Here is a 20,255-nt window from a genome sequence, read left to right as displayed (position 1 = left end):
ATAAGACCATTTTTCAAGCGAAGGGCAAAACTTAAAGACCACAAATATGAGGGGTAACATTTAAAGACCACCCCAAAAGAAGTGTAATCTACGCAATTTTTTGAAAACCAAAGATGTCCTTTTCCAAGGCTCTTCCCCCCCCCCCCCCCCCCCCCCCCGTCTTTTAAAAATTTCAAGGTTAAAATTGGAATAAAAGTTTATCCCAACTTATCTGTATACACCAAACACATGTTTTATATTATATTATGTATATCCCATTTTTTAGTCTAATGAACCAAACATCTCCCAATAAAAATATATCCACTAAATAATTCCATCACCATATTTAGTCCCCCTATTATAGTTCCGTCATTATAATCCCAGAATAACTTGTTTCCTAACCAAACGACTCCTACATAGTATGACTGCCAAAAAATAAATTCGATAAAATTTGACCCCACTTTAAGTTAAAATACCCAAAGCATTCATTAGATCAAATTTATTATCAAATGATAGCTCAATACACAGTATGATTACCAAAAAAATTGAGGGACATTGAAGTGAACATCAGTTAATGGTCAACCTCCAAAATATGAATATTTTTCCTTTCAGCTACACTGTATTGTTGAGGAGTATAAGTATAATATGTCTGGTACGTAAAAACAACTGTGCTCAATAACATAGTCCTTCTAATCATGTGGGGAATATTATTTTCCAGTATGGTCAGTTCTAAGAATTAAATGCATGATTGGAGAATATTTTTAATTATCTTGTGAAATTGCTTAAACATAGGAGTACTACATATGATTTTTCTTTAATCAGATAGAATTGTTATCAATGATAGTAATGAACCACCTTGCTCCTATAATATTAGGCAATTGTGCTAGTCCCCAAATATCACTATGAACAAGATGAAATGGTTTTGAGGATCGTAAAAATGGTTAGGATAAGTTTTCCTTGGTTATCTTGCATAGATACATGCATAATTTACATTGAAACACAAAGATATCTTTATTACTAGTAAATAACTTTGGGTACAGAAGTTTCAAATAATGAAAACTATAATGTCCAAGGCGTTTGTGCCATAAAATCACACCATCTTATCTGAAAATGGTAAGACATGAATTGTTTTTAAGAAGTATCAGAATTTAAAAGAGAACCAGAAAAGTTACATCGACCATTTCGTTTCTCATCATTGCCTATCATCTTCTCCGAAGTCAACTCTTAAAATTCACAATGAGTGGGAAAGAAGGTCACTGCATAGTTTAGTCTTTAGTTATTATGCTAACAAAAATAAAATTATATTGTAGGTTTGGTAAATAGAGGTTTGAATTTGACATTACGTGTAAATATGATACCCTCCCACAACCTGCAAGTGGAGATGATTTTGATTGTGCAATAATTGCCATAGAATGGAATTGACTAGTTTCAGAGTTTTCATTTTCAATGATGATTGCAGCAAGCTTTGAAATATTTTAAATTAATGGTGCGGAGGAACTAATGTTCTGGATTTCTTTGGTAGACTTTGCAATATTTTCTGACTTTATGGTGGAAGATTATGCAGTGTTTTGACTGTATGAAGAGCACATAGATGATGGTCAAACACTGCATAATCTTCCACCATACAGTCGAAGGAGAGAAAATTTCAATAATAATATTCTCATTCAGAACCCAAGTGCACACAACTACCACTACAACAAATTCGATTATCAGGGACAAATAATTTCGTCACTTATAAGTCATATTTCGTCACCAAAAATCTTGTGTGACGAAAAAAAATTCGTCAATCATTCGTCCCGAAAAGCGGGTCGCTAAAAGTATACAAAGACAACTTAGTGTTTCGTCGCTAAATAAAGTTTATTAACTACGAAATCTTCCTTTCGTCCCCAAATGCATAGTATTTGTGACTAACATATTTGTCATAAAAAGGATAGATTATCGTAGTTGATAGTGTGTTTTTGTCACTAAAGAGACTATTAATACCGACGAAACTACCTTGTCACTAACTATTTAGTTTGTTCAGTGACGATATCAATTGTCTCAAAAGTTATATGTATTTTGTAGCTGAAATAATGTAATTTCGTCAGTAAAGACTACCTTTTATATACAAAAAAATGTTTCGTCCCTAAACGTATAGGGATTAGTGACAAATTTGTTGTTATAAACAAAGTTTACAATTTTGTAGTTGAATCTATCATCTCGTCTCTAATAGTATTGCTTTTGCTGACAAAAACAATTGTCACTATAAATTGTCATAACATACAACATTAATTCGTACCCAACAAGGAGGAGGATACTGGGACAAATATATTTTTGTCGCTAAATGTAGTCAACTTATGACGAAATAATTTGTTTCGTGACGAAAATATATTTGTCTAGAAAAATTTAGTTTAGTCGTCGCCAAAAATTAATCCTTTAATGACAAAATATTTGTCACTAATTATAGACATTCAATGACGTTTAATTATTTTGTAGGTAATAATTTTTAAAATTAGAATTGCATAAATTGAAAATAAAATAATAAAACATGCCAGATAATGATACAATTCACCCATGATCATACAATTAACAACTAAAATTGTACTGAGATCATATCTCATTACAAACTCCTAAATAAAAGTAAAATATGTCTACTAACAAGAAAATCCAACTGAAATATACTAAATATTACTCCTAAACTAAGATAGACAATGCAATTTCTTCCAAAGTACCAATCCAACTGAAATATACGAAATATTACTCCTAAACTAAGACAGATAGTGCAGGTTTCTTCCAAAATACTAATAATGTGGTAAAACTTAGCTTGCAATCAGTCTTGATTCAATTCCCACATTTAATACCTGTCGAAAAGAGAGAAGAAAAATAAGATATAGATTTAAAGTGTAGAAGTTGAAGAATTCAAAGCTCAATGGTTATGAGCGCACAATCCAAAGCTAAATTGAGTTCATCAAAATGGTTTATCAATTTGGAACATCATCAATACATAAGCAACATTATGGGTATGAAAACATTGAACAACTCTGCTGCTTTCATTAGAAGAATAAATAGTATTGGAGTAGAAGGTACAAAACAATTTTTGGAACATGAAAGCTGCTATTGGTATTGCTTTTCCCAAATGTGATACTACACTGTCTCGGTTCAAGCTTTGTAGATTCGTGGTCTTTGAGACCTGTTCTTAACACTAAACAGGTTATGTGGAGTAAGAATAGTAATATTCTTAACAGTAGTGATTGTTTTTTTTTTTTTTTTGTTTGAGTTGTACAGACTTACTTGGTAAATAATACAATGTTAGTTACCCGAAAAAAAGAAAAAAAAAAACTACGAGTTTGCAGAAGCTTAACTGGAACATATAAACTAATTACTGCAAATCTGCAATCATGAAAACAATCAACTATTCCTAACTTCAAGTCTAGTTTAGTATATGAAAGAGGACCACCAATTAATGAGTATTATCCTGGATAAATAAATATCTCAAAGTTTAAAGACTGCTGCAACAACAACAATTCTAATATCTTCTCCTAATAGCAGTAACTCTTTTTATGTTTCAAGTGTCTAGCTAGATTTATGAGGAGTACTACTCTTTCCTTCATGTTTATTCCAGTTTTGATGAGTACAGTTGTATAAGAGGCATATATAATAAAAGAACAAAAATAGAACTTATCATGTAAAGTTGTGTTACTTCTAACCTTGATGGCGATGAGCTAGCAAAATGTTGCATTTTTTTAAACATTTCCTCTTGGCGTGCTGCTAAAGTAACCAATTGAGAATTTAATGCTTGTATCTGGGCCTGCTGAGTTTCTATCTGGGCCTGCTGGTTTTCTATCTTGGACTGCTGGGTTTCTACCACAACTTCAGCTGCATTTAATCGTTTCTGTAAATCATGTTGGGCACTAGCAGCTTCCTCTTTCTAAGGGAGTCTTCTAACTCTGCTGTTCTTCTTTGTGTGGCTCTGGTAGTATCGGGTTTCGGACCATAACCGAGACCTTTTATTTACCCCGATTTTGTACCAAGTACAGTATCCATAATTTGATCAATAGTCATGCAAGGCTCTCCTGGCTCTCCCGAAGTATATATATATCTTTCAAATCTTTCATGGTGTTCTGCATAAGAATAGTAATATTATTTAAATTAATTATAAATCTAGCAGCAAATACAACTATATTGCAATGAAAATCACGCTACCAAATAGCAGCACAACACACAAATTTTTTCAGCGAACACAACATCTAGATTGGAAATCCGTTTTCTGGGAAGACTATAACAAAATCAATATTCCTTGGTAAAATGGAATTCACCAAACTCGCTCGGGAATTGACTTGAGTAGTTGTTTCTGTTGTAAAGTAGAATTTTCATTATTTTAAAGTTCAATCACAAGAAAAAATTTATTATGAATTATTCAAAGCTAATCTTGATTTCTAAGACAAAAAGAAGGAAGACACAACTTCTGAAGAATATTTACCCGGACAAATGCAATGGATATGGTATTAAAATAATAATTTTCTTACATAGTTTGTCTTAGCCTCTAAAGATGACCATCCTTTTTCAGTCGAGTAATGAGTACTCTTGTAGAACTCGATTCTATCAGGCTCTACTCCATTTTCAGCCTATAAAATAAAATATTAATATGAAGTAGTACTAAAATATTGTTAGTAAAAAGAACAAAAATGGTATAACTTACAAGTTCAGCACGAGCCGGTACAAACGCTTTTGACCCCATGAAATGATTAGTTTTAAGCTTACTTCGATTGGCCCTGTTTATGTCGCATCGTTTCTACAAAGAACATATAAATATATGTAACTTAATTAACAAGGATAATAACATGAATATAAATTACCTTATGCTCTGGATCAGCCCACATGTCACAAAGCTTATTCCAATTTTCTCGGGTCAACTCTGGCACTTCAATTTTACGAGCTTCTTCCTCCGAACGTGCGCTTTCAAATAGCCGTTTTAACTTGTACCGCCATTGTCGGCTTCTATTTTTCAAAATATCCTCACAACTATCTTTCACGTAATGCTCGTCCAAATCAATTACAAACTTCTCCTAAAAAACAGATATGTTATGAAGAAACACACGAACAATCAAAATTCCTTTTACATTAAAACAATAATTAATCATCACATCGGCTAATATATCTGAATGGGAAACATCCTGTTAATGTGCAATGGTCAAAAGGGGGTTCTTATTCTTGGAAAGCTTTTTGTGGTATTAGAAGTGAAGTTGAAGTCAATATCAAATGGATTATTGGCAATGACTTTATTGTTGTGAACCTTCTAATATGACTAATGAGCTTGAAAACATACTGACCATTTATTTTGTGCAGGGGAACATGCTAGAAAAATGTGGGACTACTTTGCAACACCATTGGGCATTGAATTCAGGAACATGAATCTAAAAATGCTATTGCTCAACTGGTGGAATATCAAAAACAAAAATCCTATTGCTGATTATATCTTGAAAACATTACCACAAATAATTTGTTGGGAATTGTGGAGTACAAGATGTAGCAACAAGTTTGATTTCGAAAAACCTTCATTCTATAGAACTAGTACTAATATCCTGAACACTGTTTTGCAGGTTACAAAGAAGGAATTTGGAAATGCAAAGCTAGGAAACAGCTGGAGCTGTCTATGCCAAGCCAGTAAAGCATCCATACAACGTCATACTATCACTAGAGTCAACTGGTACAAATCCGAGTCCCCTTATATTAAACTATAATTAGATGGAAGCTGCTTGAATGGAAATTGTGGAGGAGGAGGAATTATCAGAAACAACCAAGGAAAGGTCATTTTTGCTTACTATATCAAGATAGTGCCTGGCACCAGTAACCTTGCTGAGGCAGTGGCTTTACTCTATGGATTGCAATGGTGCTCCAAGAATGGTTTCACAAGGATCTAGGGAGAAACAGATTCCATGTTGCTTACTAAGTGCATCAAAAGAAAATGGAAACCTCACTGGAGAATTCTCAATCAAATTATGGAGATCCAAAGAATTTTTGAAGAGCATGATTTCCTAATTAGTCATTGCTTCAGAGAAGCCAATAAACCAGCAAACAAGCCTTCAGCTTTGAGTCATGATTTTAATGAAGACCATACCTTCAACTCTTTTCCTACTCTCCCTAGTTTTGTTAAAGGACTTGAAAATATGGATAGGTGGAACCTTCCATCATTTAGAATCAAACTCACTAAACCATCCCACATTAGATATGAACCCCCATGAAGCAGATCACTTTTTCAAACTTTGGGTTAGGACAAATTACACTAGCTTCATCTTAATGGTCATGTATCAAGTTTGGTATGCCAAACTCAATATGTACATTTTTGCCCATCAATGATCAAAGGAGTCCTAGTTTGAATTAAAAAAAAATATGGGCAAACTGGACGATAGCAGGTCACAGGAAGAGTGTGATGCTAGATATTAAAGAACTAGCTAGAATTACCCGTTGTGAAAAACTTTGATATGTCCTGGAAAACGGGGATTTCACCTTAAAAGTAATTTTAATTCATATCTTGTATGGATAAAATTGCCTATGTCATATTTAAGTAGTAGTCATAAGGTTCTTGGTGAAAAGGAGATTGACTTTAAACTAAACTCTTCCTTTTTTCATACAAACACGCCAAAAAAAAAAAAAGATAATGCAAATAGATTATTTTAAAAAACTTAGGGAAGAATAAATTGCAGTTCAAAAAATTTGTACTACCTCACAGAAAATGATTGTAGGTCATGTGTGAGTACTCTAGAGCCATACGTAGTAAGCGAAGGATACATGAGTTAACTTACTACTAGCTTTCGATGGAGATAGATATAGCCGATGAGTTTGCCAAATAAATAGATGGATGAGTAACAACAATACCCAAAAGAAGAGAACTCACTATAATCACTACCATGTAATAAAATTACAAGAGTATAGAATCCTTACGTGGCATCTAATTAGTGTTGCATCTTTGTCCTCTCTTGTGAGTTCCTTCCACTTCTTTGGAAGCGAAATAAAATTTCTGGCAATTATCCCTAGTTCATTGGATAATTTTGCTGATTGAGTTGGCTTAGTTGGCCTCCCTTTGCCAACTGGGATCTCAATTTTCATCTTGCTTCCCATAGTCTTCCTCATCCTTTCAAGACCTTTCCCTCTAGTCTTGCCACGACCATTCCTGATCCTAGGGGAATCATCTGAAGGAAAAAAGTCAGTTCAAAATACCACATATGAGTATCGCACAGGAAGAAGAAAGCAACAACTTAGGGACCTTATTTCAATTCGTTACCAACTTATATGAGCAATTTCGCCTCCAGATAACTTTCACTCAAGTGCAATCCAGTTAGAAACTGTTACATAATACTTCAACTCATCCTTCAGTTGGTCTTGTAACAGGTTTTCACACAAGTCTTATAAAAAAAAAACACACAATTCAACCTTTAAGCCCTTCTTACAGGCTCATGGTGCAAATGGTATAGCAGACAAGGTTGTGGAAAATATAGACGACCAGGTGTGAGAACAAATGTTGGAAAAGCAATTAACTGCTAATAGTAAAAAGCAAAAACAGATGGCTTTACAAACAACAGAAACTGGAGGAAAAGATGCAGGTAAACATGTTGCTGCAGTAATTTTTGATGTTGTGCAAACTAAAAACAAGTTTGCAGTACTAAAGGAGGGTGAGGATAAGGCATCAGTAGTGGAAATTGCTGATGCTGCTACCGGTAGGCAGCTGGTTGTAGCAGATTCTGATTCTCATATGGAAAAGGTAGAGGTATCAGGAAACCAGTTGGTGGAAGTTCATGAGGGTACGATTGGTACAAATACTGCTCGAAATACTCAGCAATTGTTGGTTAATGCACCAGTTCATTCAGTTGCACAAAAGGTAGCAGATGGCTCAGTATTGCCTGTAGTGGAAAAACCACTGAATGAGAATTCTGATAAGCAACTGAGTGCAGCACCAGAGGCTCAAAAGAATGCAAAAACTGGTGTTAATGTTGGTAAGACTAAGCAGTGGGTTGAAGCCTCTTTTTCAAGTCCAAAGGTGCAGAAGGCCACTATGAATAAGGTTTGCCATGAAGTTCCTTCCACCACTTGTTTTAGTGGTGAAATTGTGGAGTGATCAGATTGAAGAAAATGTGGAAGAAGGCGAAATTGCCTATGTGGTAAATATGGAGACAAAATTTGCTATAAAACTTGCAGATCAAGTAGTGAATGATGTTGCTAAGATTGGATTAGAGAAGCAGTTGATTGTTGTAGCTGTTGATGATGGTAAGTTTGTGGAGGTTGCAGAAAGTCCAACTGCTGTACAACTGGTTGCAGATTCAGTTCATGTAGCTGATAAGGCTGGTGAGAAGCAACTTAATGTTAATGCCAAAGCTTACACTCCAATAAAGAGCACGAAGCCATCTATGAAAAATATTACTGCTGCTATATTTCCTATTAATCAATGCCAAGTAGTGGAGAAGCTTGTTACTTTGAAACAAGCTTTCTTAGAAGTTCCATCTACTACTTATGGAACTGGTGAAGAAAGGAAAACATGGAGTGAGCAGTTTGAAGAAGATTTAGAGGAGGATCAAATTAATAGTGACGAGAAAGTTAATTATGAGCAGACCGGTGATTCAGAACCATCAGAAGATGCCATTAATCTTATGTTTGGCAAGGACATGGATGATGTATTTATTGGTGTTCAGGAGAATATGGTTGTAGAACCTGGTACTGAAGCTCAATATGGTGCTAAGGTGCAAGGTTTGGTTGATGAAAGCAGTCCAACAGTGCACATAATTCAAGTTAATTCTCCAGTGAAATTCGGTCACAAACAACAGCAAAGTGCATCAAAAATAAATGGTGCAGGTGACAATGAAATGGTGAGGGCAAGTGAAGTCAAAGATCAACAACAACACATAGCAAAGGAGAATGACAGGACCATTAGTTGTAGTTCATGAAAATAGAAATAGTGCTAACAAACATGCAAATGTAGCAAAGTCTTGTGGGAAAGGAAATGCATCTACTCAGAATTCTTTGCAGCTAAAGAATAAAAGGAATTCAGGAACAAAGCAGAAGCAAATCGTGCAGCAAGATCCTATGAACAATGCTAAGCAGCAGAACCTGGTGGTGCAAATTGAGTCCCAAGGAAATTTGCAAGTTGCAATTCAAGTTGGTGAAGAGGCTAGAATTGATATGGATGAGGAGTCTACTGCACAGAATTTTTTTAATGCTGCTAGGGAGGGTGATATATCACCTAGACAAGTGCAAAGTGGAAAATTCAGAAATAAAAGTCACACAAGGAAAGGGAGTTGGGACGGAAAGATTGAAGAATTCATGCCAAGGCATATTCCAATGAGGCAAGCAAAACAAAAAGTGTCAGTTCCTACCATTTCAAATAAGTCGACTAGATCCAAGAAAAATTGATGAAGTTTCAAGATTTTTTGGAAAGGCTAGAAGAACAAGACAAGGTGATAGAATTACAAGAATTAGAAGATTTTATAAGTTCAAAGAACAAGGGCCTTGACTCTATTCTCTTTATTGTATTATTTTCTCATTATCTTAGTATTATCATGTGTAATATCATCACAGAGTGTCTTATAAACTTTGTGATGATCATAGCCTATTTGATCATTTTGTAGTTCATTTTTTCTCCATTCCTGTTAGTTTAGTGGTTTTTGCATCATAGGATTAGTAAGGTAAGGCCTAGTCCCCCTTACTTGTACTCTCCCTTTGGGGTATTTTTTGCTTTTTAGAAAATTAATAAAACTACCCCTAGGCCCAAAAAGCCTAGTGGACTTTGCTTTAAAAAAAATCCCTTCTTACAATTAAGTATATGCACATAAGTTACAGGAAAGAGGAGTAAATGATAAGTGAGAAATTACATTTTTCCTTTCTATGTCCCGTCAAGAATTCAGATACTATTACAAACAAATATATATTCTTAGCAGCTTCTAATGTTAAAATAGTATCTTCTTCTCTCCTCTTCCAAACATCCTCTGCTACATAAGTAATATGGCAAGACCTTAAGAACATTTGTAGACTTTTAAATATTCAATAACATTCACCATGAAAACAAAACGTTTTACCCGCTTAACAATGTGCATCTAATACTTGGAGAAAGAAAAGTACATTAGCTTTATCTATTACCAAGTATCAAGGAAAATGAGTGCACAGTACATTAAGATTATGTCCAGTTTCACTTGATGCCAAAGGCAACAACTTCATTGGCATGTTGGAAACTGAACTCTTGATGAATATATATGGCAAGGTATAAAGGAATTAGGAAACGGGAAAGCTTCCATCATTTTTTTGCTATGAAAAATGCCCTGCACCTAACCATAAATGATTTTCACATACAAAATACAAGGAGAAACAACCAAAAGATACTTCAAAAAGTTACTTAACAAGGGATATGTTAATTGAGAATGGTAACTCTACAGGCAGATGTTACTTCAAGTTTTTAAACCTCACTCACTTTTTAAGCCTCACTAATAAAGACCGAGTGTGCAGACAAACAATAAAAGAGGTGATGACAAGCTTAATACTGAAATTTCTCTTCTTTGTGCAGAAAATACACAAGGCATGGATGGTTCAGTTGTAACAGGTTAGTTCCAACTTGGCACTACTGTTAATACAATAATTTTTGCTTATCAAAAGAAATAGTCATGGATGGTTTAGTTCAATTTCTAGCTGTTTTGAAGACAAAGGCAATTTTTTGGTCTCAAGGTATTCGTCATAGGTTTCCCCAACTATGCCACAACTAAAATTGTAAAGGAACAGTAAAAGAGCAACAAAAAGAAGCAAAATATGTGAATTGCTTACATAGATGAGGACAATCCAACTCCAAAGGAACAAGGAGTTAAAAAAAACTCAGACAAAGTCTCAAGGAAGAAATTCACAATTTCAAGCAATCTGATAATGTGATATTGCATGTTTTGTATTTAAGATGATTCATTTGATGTTATATCCCGTATTTTCGCCTATTCAGAAAATCTGAAATAATTTTGACTTGTAAGAAATAAGGCCATAACTTGATTTTTATTTAATATATGTGTGTTGACTATGAAATGTTGATGTGGAAATATCGAGGGAGGCTAAGGGCAAAAATTAAAATTTTGAAAATTAGTTTCGGGGATTACGAAATAAGACCTATATTCAATTGGACTAAAAAAAAAAATTATAGAACAAGAGGCCCAAACCAAGGGGTGGCCGGCCATGACAATTGGAATAGGCCCAAGCCCATGGGACAAACTAGTCCAAGTAATAAAATAGCAAAGGACTCTTATTATTTGCCATTCACCATTTGGAAGATTCAAGAACAAAACGAGAGAGAGAGAGAGAGAGAGAGAGAGAGCACCAAAGAAGGGCATTCGGCCACTTCAAAAATAAAAATAAAAATTGTGGAGCTCAAATCTTTGGTTCAAACTCATCTCTTTTGAATTCCTATTAAGTTGGAAACCCTCTTCAATGTGATACAAATTTGGAGGCAAGAAAGTACTTTTTTTATCAAGTGGAAATTCTTGAAAAAGGTAAGAATTCTACTCTTTTTATCTTGGAAGAATTATATATATATATATATATTGTAGTATATGGAAGTGAATGTAAAGTATGAGAATTTTGTGTTATGGGTATGTGGGTGTGTGGCCGAAAATGGGTAAATGGAGAGGAATGATCAAAATTTTATTTGTTATGTTAATTGTGTTGTAATGGCCTTTTAATGCAAATGGAAGAATTCTAGTTCTAGTTGGCATGAAAAATTTGTTGTTAAGTTGTTGTCGGAAAGTATGTGATGTTATTATAGATTATGTAATTATGGAAATGGAATTGTTAAAGTGTAAATTGTGGTTGTGGTTGATGAAATGGGAAGATGAAAAATGTGTTGTGAATGTTGTGTCGAAGGTTGGAGATTTCGGATGAATTCTAGTCTTGGTGGAGTTTTTTTGTATATTTTGTAAAATGGTATGAAATGCTTTGAATTGCACTTGAATGGTCTTGAATTGGTAATGAATGTGTAAGTGTCGATATTGGCTTGAGAAATCCGTAGTTGAATGGAATGTCGGTGAATTATGTTGAAAGGAAGGTTACTAGTGTTGGAATGCATTGTAAATTGGCTTTTGATGTTATTGGTATGGTTGTTGATGAATTTGGCCGAGTTTAATTCTCGGGGATGTTGAATTTACAGGGGAGATGCTGCCGAAATTTCGGTAGACAAATGAATTAAAATTCTAAATACTTGTAGCTAATATTTGGTAATTGATAATATTATTGTAGATCTTGGAGAACCCGAGACTTGAGTCGGGATTTATCTAGTGAGTGATCGGGGTTTGTTAGCGAGCAATTGAGGTATGTAAAGCCTATCGTTCCTTCTTTTTGGCATGATCCTTTTTGGGAGAAACAAAATGTATATGTATGCTTATAAAGGAAATCCTATTCTTAGAGCCACTAGGTTGGCTAACATCTTTGACCTCCGTAAGCTCTTCCACATGCCTGGATACATATTCTATGATATTCAAATATTCTATTTGTTATGTTCCGAATGTTGTTCGAAAGAAAAACGAGAAGACTAAAGCCCTTGATGAATATTTCGATATGAAAATATGGTCTTAAAGTCCCCATTTGATTTGATCCATAATGTTATCCGCAAGGTTCCTAGTATGAATATGTGATCCACAATGATGTCCGAAAAATATTTGATATGGCTAAAGTTTTGGATACATATATTTTGATACGTACATATGATCTTAAAGACTCCATTTGATTTGCTCCATAGTAATGGTTGAAAGTTCCCCTAATATGAATGTCACTTGAATTTCTGAAAAGCGCTTCTGAAATGCTTTTAGAAAGTTCTGTACTTCAAAAGTTTGTAACTTTCGTATACTAACTCTGTTTGAAGTACTCTATAATGTTATTTAAAATCCCCCTCAAAATGAATGATACTTAATTTTCAAGAAAATGATCTATGAAGTGTTTTTCGAAAGTTTTGTAATTTAAAGGCTCGCAACCTTTGTATAATAATTCCGATGGACTCTATACTTACTTTGATCCTTCTACTATCAGCATATATATTTATTTGTCGAGTCTTGAAATTTAATTATGTATATGCATATGGTTTCCGCACTACTCTGCTCGTTCCTACTACTATGATATCGTTCGCCGGATCCCGGGCCGGCTTTGTGATCGTGCGCATTATGTTACATTCGGCAGTATGATGTGTTACAGTTCCCGAGACCTTGCCATAGGGCCGGGCACCGCTTATATATGGCGTTATGATGTGATATGGCAGATGATATGTTCTGATGTTTGATATGATATGATGATATGATATGTTCGGGGACTGTACGGAGATTTGAAACCTTCTGGAGTATGATGTGTTGTGGCGCCAGCGTCGGAGTGGCGACCACGTTCCTGAGCCCTATGCATGATTTTTTTATTTGCATTATATATATATTCAGCACACGTTGTGACATACTAATTCTGTATCCATTTTCTGTACTCCTCACTCCAGTTATGATTTGGATTTCTGTATTTCACGATTTACATACTCAGTACATATTTCGTATTGACCCCCTTTCTTCGGGGGCTGCGTTTCATGCCCGCAGGTACAGAAGTTTGTTTTGGTGATCCTCCGGTATAGGATACATATTCCGCCACTTGGAGTCCTCCTTTTGATCCGGAGCTCATATTTTGGTACATATCTTCTGTTATACACATTCTGTATATATGACTATTTGGGTACGGCGGGGTCCTGTCCCGTCATATGTTTCTGTTATGTTTTGTAGAGGCCTGTAGTCATATATGTGGGTCATGGGTCATGTTTGTTCGTTTGTGATTATGATCTGCGACTTAATGCGGCCCCGTTTACTATTATGGCCAAAACGGCCCATTTGTCTGTATATGTGTACATATCTGGCGATGTGTATTCCGCCAATCTATTGGATTTGGATATGATGTTTCTGTACGGGCGACCGCTTTAGATGATATTTGTTTTCAGGATTTGCTTAAAATGACGTATGTTACGTTCGAATGAATTTTGATATGTCGATCTGGTACGTAAGTTTGTTTGGGTGTCCAAATAGGGCACCAGTCGCGGCCCACGGGGCTGGGTCGTGACATTTGAACCTTGTCGCGCTGTTATACATTTGAAACGATCATACATTGATATTGCATGTTTTATACTTGCACCTCCTATAGATTGTCTATTTTCCTCAATATGTACAAAAAATAGGACAAGGTTCAGATGATGCATCCAAACCTTTACTAGCAAACAGTAATTAGCACAACAACATTTATCGTTTTCATCCTAACCTCTTAATTCGGGTAGCGAAGTGTCCTATAAGCCATTAATTTGAACTAGTTCAAGGGGCGGCGCGTGGATTTGGTGTAAATTATCCTTTATAATCTTGTCAATTTCTCATCCCTTTAAAAATACAAACCTAGCCCCATACCTTCAGCAAGAAAAGAAAATGGTCAATACAGCCACAATAGTATAGATACAATTTTGTATCTTCCTATTTAACACTCATCTCCCGCACTCCCATGCTACACATTTTTCTTCTGAATATCTACAAATGTTCCTCCTAGCTCAATAGAACAAAAATATCTTTATTATATGTTCGTATCATGACATCTAGTAAAAGAAAGAAATCTTCCTATTTAACACTCATCTCCCGCATTCCCATGCTACACAATTTTCTTCTGAATATCTATAAATGTTCCTTCTAAAACAAAAATATCTTTATTATATGTTCATCTCATGATATCTAGTATCTAGTAAAAGAAAGAATGGCTTTGTAATGACTACTTGGTGATTAATGGAAAGTTAGTTACAAAAAAAAATAAAAAAAATAGTCGGAGGTTCCAACAAAAAAGGAGGAATAGCATGACCATCTTGAAGGGCATTGCACAGGAACTGCCTATCGCTGGACAAAAGCAGTACAAATGGACAGGAGTATTGAATACTGTGCAAGCATATCCTTAAAAGCATTGTATAGCTATAGATAGGAATCCTTGTAATATAGCTTAGTTTTCATTTTAATTTTGCCTTGAACTGGTTCCTGGAGTCACAAAGGACCAGTAGGGTAATTATGCTCAATTTGGTTGAATAAAATTTACACATTTGACCCAAAAAAAAAAAAAAAACTTGCTTATCATTCCAATCATTCGTGGTTGAATGATTTTCGCTAGAGTGAACTGAATCAACTTCATTTATCCTAGTACTTCGTTTGCCCAATATCACTCTCACCATCCTCAAATACTGAGCTAATGTGTATCTCTTTCTTTACTAGTTTAACATAAATGAAAGTTTCAAAGGTTAATGTTTTTATTCCAATTTGGCCAATAACTAAATAATTTAATTCTAACTAATATAATAAAACGTATTACCTGTATTAACAGCGGGAGTAAGGTTATTTGATTCATCCGGGGATTGAGTAGCTTGAATAGTTTCCCCTGTAAGTGTAGTTTGTTTGAAGATACGTCCTCCTGGTGCCATTGATTTGCAAAATTCTACAAAACACAATATCTAATTTTAGTATGTTCATAAGATGTAAATTGGATTAACAAATCAGTAGTTATATAAAAGCACCAAATCACTGATAACTAAAGGAAAATCCAGAAAGAACATAAATCATGAAACTGGAAAGTCTCACGCACGTCATTTATTAAGAAGAGTTCAATGTCTTCTTGTTGTATTACTAGTTGAATTTTTCAAGCATCACTAGCGTACTAAAGAATCAGTATAACATACCAAAGATATATTTATGCAGGAAATTTCCAAATGTGAAAGCACAGAAACTTTTTCATAAACTTATATAGGCTACAATGTTAACAGGAGGCTGTGGTCTAATAAATATCGAGCCTCGTGAAGAAATACCAATTGGTTTCAACAAAATATTTAATTAACCTACAAAATATTCATCTCAAAAGATATCGGTTCGATTCATCCGGATTCAATTTGTCATTACCCACCCGAATTCTAATCATTTGACACAAACACATGCTTTAATACCATGTTTTCACAATCAATCCTTCCCTCGAAACCCGATGGGAAAACGCCAATATGAACAAAACAGAGGAGAAATTATTTCAATAGATGCCTTGAATAATGTCATACTTCACTCGTTATGTGCCACACACCAACGGTAAATATACACACCGCACGAAACTGTAGTCTACACAGTAAAGTAGAGTCTTTCTGTTTCAAAAACTTATAGTAATTTATTTTCTCGAGCTTCTAGATTGATTATATGAGACAAATATAAATCAAGATGAATGAATGTTCAACAAATAATCAATGAACAAATCATTCAAGATATCATTGTCACAAATAACTATCAATTTAATCTTGTTTAAAGATAAAAGGAGGAATGATACGTACCTGGTCTTCTTGCTCAGGTGCAGAAATTCTGCTTCACTTTCCAATGTAACTTCTTCGTTTATTTTCTCATATATATGGTGGTTATCCTGAAATTCTTTTGGAGCCAAAATTGTGAAAAAATGTAAGAGCCAAAAAATGGTTTCTTTTTCCATGTTTCAGCTTTCTGTAATTCTCTTTGGTGGGAATTAGAAGGACAACGAATTTGAAGGAAGTGGTGCCTCTGATTAACCCAAAAACTTAGGAAGTGGAGAAGTGCTCAAACCCAACACTAGATATACGATTGTTAAGCTACATTTTAGGGTTTTGTTGTTATGACCTGATCCCCTTTCCCTTTTTTAATGTTATGTGTTGCTTGAAGATAGTGGGACTTCTTTTTATTATTTGATTAATAAATTATCCACTAAGCTTGCTTAATGGTATTTAACTAAAAAAAAATATGAAAAAGGAGATATACAGGGAGACTGGGAGAGAAATACTTTCATATCATATATTATATATAAAAATATTATCTAGAAGATCAATGAATATTGATGAAGAATTTGGAAAGGTTTAGAAGTTTGAAGCCACTAAATAAGTATAAATACAAATAAATAAAGAGACCAAAAAAGAAAAAGGCTCTTGGCATTAATAATATGACTGAGCATTTTAGCTATTATAAATGTATTTAAGTTTTTGTATATTATTAACATTAATTATTTCATTATATTTTAAAAGGGGAGAGATGTTCATCAATATTTCCGTCTTTCAATACCGAGCTGAGCTCAACTAAGCTTTGTCAAAGTATCACCGAGCTCAAGTTGAGCCGAGCCAAGCTCGAGTTTGCTCTTTGATTTTTTGTTCTACGTACTGCTACACCATTGGAAAAATTAAAATTATAATAAAGTGGTTGATTGAATTTCATTAATTATTGAATTCTTAAATTTAAAATGTTAATTACATTTCGCACCACCAATCACAAAGATATAAATGCTCTTCCGTTAACTAATAACTCCTAATATTGGATTATTTTAGTTCTAATATATCTTTTCATATGCAAAAACTTAAAGGATGTACATCATTTAGGGTGTGTTCGGTATGATTTTTCAATTTTCTCATGTTCGTTGGAAATATTTTCTTTAGAAAACCAGTTCTTTTAAAATGAGGAAAATGACTTTCCTAATGAAACTAGGGAAAGCAAGTCCACAAGTGACATTCCACCAATCACCACACTCGACCGAACCCCAACCACTCCATGCACCCCACCCCCACCCACTACCCCTCTACCACCCCACCACCCCACCACCTCTTCACATTTTTTTTTTCAAATAGACTTTTTTTTACACCATCCCCCCCCCCCCCTCAAAACCCCGTTGTTTTACTTTTATAAAACATGAAAATTTTGTGTGTAAAATTGGTGTGGGGTGGGTGGTTGTGGGTAAGGAATTGTTTTTATTTTTAATGATTTTTAAAAAAAAAAGTAAAATAAAATATATAAAATAGAATTGGGAGGGGGTGAGTGGGGTGGTTGGGGGTAGCAGTGGTGTGGGTGAGGTGGGGTTGGGATGGGTGGTGGTATGGGGTAGGGGTAGGTGAAGATGTAGTGCGTTCAAGGGTGATGGGTGGTGAAGGGTGGGTGCAGGTGATAGGGGGTGGGGCTGGGGCTTGGGTAGGTATTTTCCGAAAAATATTTTCTATGAACTAACCGAACATGAGAAAATAAGTGAGAAATTCACTTATTTTCCACTATCCAACCGAACATGAGAAAATAAGTAGAAATTCACTTATTTTTCGGAAAATGTTTTCCAATTTTCTCATGTTCTTTTAGTCAAAAAATTTGAAAAATATTTTCTTTAGGAAAACAAGTTCCTCAAAAATGAGGAAAATAACTTCCCTAATAAAAGTAGGGAAAACAAGTCCACAAGTGCATACCACTACCCCCACCCGACACACCAACACCATAACCCCCCGTCCTAAAAAAAATATATAATTTTGTTTTGAAAAAAAAAGTTTTTTTTTTTTTTGGTTTTTTGCACCACCCACGCCTACCCCCACCCCCAACTACCAAACTCCAACTACTCCTGCAACCCATGCACCCTCCCCCCAAACCACTCCCGCAACTCATGCACCACCCCCGCACCTTATCCCCCTCCCCACTTTTTTTTTTTTTTTAAATATTTCTTCTAGGTTTTCTACACCAACACATCCCCCCTCCCCCCCCCCCCCCCCCCAACCATATTTTTTCTTTTTTTGTTAAAAAATGTTTTAAAAGTTTCCCTTTTTATTTTTTCACCCACCCATCCCCACGACCGCCCCCCTCCCGATACCCCACCACCCCCTCCAATTTTGCTTTTTCTAAAGTTTTGAGAAGTTTTCTTTTTTGATTCTCTACACCCACCGCATGCACCCCCTACCCCCTTCCAAATTTTCTACTTCCTATTTAATTTTATCTTTATTAAAAAATTATAAAAATTGAAAGTTTGTGTGGTTAATAATTAAGATTTTGAAGGGGGTGGTGGGGTGTCCGGGGGGGGGGGGGGTGTAAAAATCCAAAATAAAAAGTAACTTTTAAAACTTTTTTTAAGAGTTTTTTTTTGGGGGGGGGGGGGGTGTCCGGCGGGGGGTGGGAGTGGGGGGTTGTGGTTGTTACATCCCGTATTCTCATGCGTTGGAAAGTGTGCGAGTTAAATGATACTAGTAATGAAAATGAGGTTATCCTTCAAGCTGATAGGTGGTTAGAGTGATTTCGGATGTATCATAAAGATTAGAAGTTAAACAAATCAAAGAAAATAAGTTTCGTCAAGGTTCGAAATTTATTTGAATGAAATACGGTTCAAGCTATAGCATCCCGTATTTTTGGACTAGGAAATTGAACCGTCTAACATGTACTCAGATATATTCTTGGCGTACCCACTGTTGGTACTTATGATTCGATTATATGATGGGCATACCCACTGTCAGTATTTGTGATTCGGATATATTATTGGCGTACCCACTGTTGGTACTTGTGATATTGAGCATGATTATTGATGTGATTCATGCATTGCATGCATTCTCAATTTCATGATACATTGTTGTGGTATTGATGACACTGATGAAACATTTGATGAGCTGGGCTCAGTTTTACTTGAGTGACGTGGGAGGCCGATGTCCGATGTTCATCCCGAAATCGTTGATGATTGAAATTGCCATTTGAGCGAACTCTTTTACTTGAGTGATGTGAGAATCCGATGTCCAATGTTCATCCCGGAATCGTTGATCGCATGGCCGATATCCGATGTTATTTCCGAAATTGTTGTTAGTGCATGGACTCCGCGGGTCCCCCAAGGTCCCGTCTGTCTTTTGGGCAAAGATCCGGGACGGGTGGCACTTAGACTTCGCGAGTCACGCTGGGTTGTGCTACTGAGACGTCGATATTTCCGTCCGGAGTGCATGTGTACACCTCATTTGCATGGCATTGCGTTGCATTCATACACTACTGAATTGCATTGCATTATGACTTGTATATGTTCAGACTTGGCACACTTGGGATCAGATGCTTTACATAGGCGATGATGGATACTTGATTCTGATTTCGTTTTGACTTATACTTGTTGGTTTATTTGCTTATCTGCTTTATTATCTGAGTTGTGTTAGCTATGCTTAGTCGGCCGATGATGCCTACCAGTACTGTTGTTTATACTGACCTGCACTGGCTGCATTCTTTTATGAATGGAGAGTATCAGGTTGGATCCACTTCTATGACGTGTGGTTGATAGTTGCTTCAGCTTCCTCTTCGAGTCTCCAGGGTGAGCATGGCCGTCCGCTGCCTTGAAGACTTTTCTATCTTTATGTCCTATTCTATTCAGAGATATAGAGACCTTATGTATTTGTATTTCAGATTGTATTATTTCCTTGTTAGATGCTCTTGCGTTATTCAGACTAGACCCTGGAGGTGTTGTTATTATTTCGCACTATTCTACTACTT

At 35.4% G+C, this 20,255-nt stretch overlaps 1 protein-coding gene and 1 long non-coding RNA gene across 2 annotated transcripts; one reads left to right on the top strand and one right to left on the bottom strand.

Moving 5' to 3' along the window:
• Positions 1–2,517: 2,517 nt before the first annotated feature.
• LOC132631860 (uncharacterized) lies at positions 2,518–16,633 on the bottom strand. The gene is made up of 8 exons (XM_060347569.1): positions 16,313–16,633; positions 15,319–15,441; positions 6,901–7,148; positions 4,815–5,024; positions 4,658–4,750; positions 4,485–4,583; positions 3,666–4,079; positions 2,518–2,819 (listed from the first exon to the last, which is right to left on the bottom strand). Exons 2-7 carry the CDS (start codon positions 15,425–15,427, stop codon positions 4,017–4,019), a joined length of 822 nt encoding a protein of 273 aa, XP_060203552.1. The 5' UTR covers positions 15,428–15,441; positions 16,313–16,633; the 3' UTR covers positions 2,518–2,819; positions 3,666–4,016.
• On the top strand, positions 11,248–13,894 carry LOC132634018 (uncharacterized). Its single transcript, XR_009580001.1, has 3 exons — positions 11,248–11,465; positions 12,208–12,279; positions 13,536–13,894. It is a non-coding gene; the product is annotated as an uncharacterized LOC132634018 (long non-coding RNA).
• Positions 16,634–20,255: the final 3,622 nt, after the last annotated feature.

Source organism: Lycium barbarum, chromosome 3 (genome assembly GCF_019175385.1).
Source record: "Lycium barbarum isolate Lr01 chromosome 3, ASM1917538v2, whole genome shotgun sequence".
In the NCBI taxonomy this organism is placed as follows: Eukaryota; Viridiplantae; Streptophyta; class Magnoliopsida; order Solanales; family Solanaceae; genus Lycium; species Lycium barbarum.
This window is presented reverse-complemented; position numbering and strand designations above follow the sequence as displayed.

What these genes read in the sequence shown, in the direction of transcription:
- LOC132631860 (XM_060347569.1), bottom strand. Translation starts at nt 15,427, where the DNA reads ATGGCACCAGGAGGACGTATCTTCAAACAAACTACACTTACAGGGGAA. An exon ending in CAACACTAATTAGATGCCAC is followed by an intron (nt 5,025 to 6,900) that starts GTAAGGATTCTA and finishes TCTGTTTTTTAG; the next exon opens with GAGAAGTTTGTAATTGATTT. An exon ending in GGGCTGATCCAGAGCATAAG is followed by an intron (nt 4,751 to 4,814) that starts GTAATTTATATT and finishes TGTTCTTTGTAG; the next exon opens with AAACGATGCGACATAAACAG.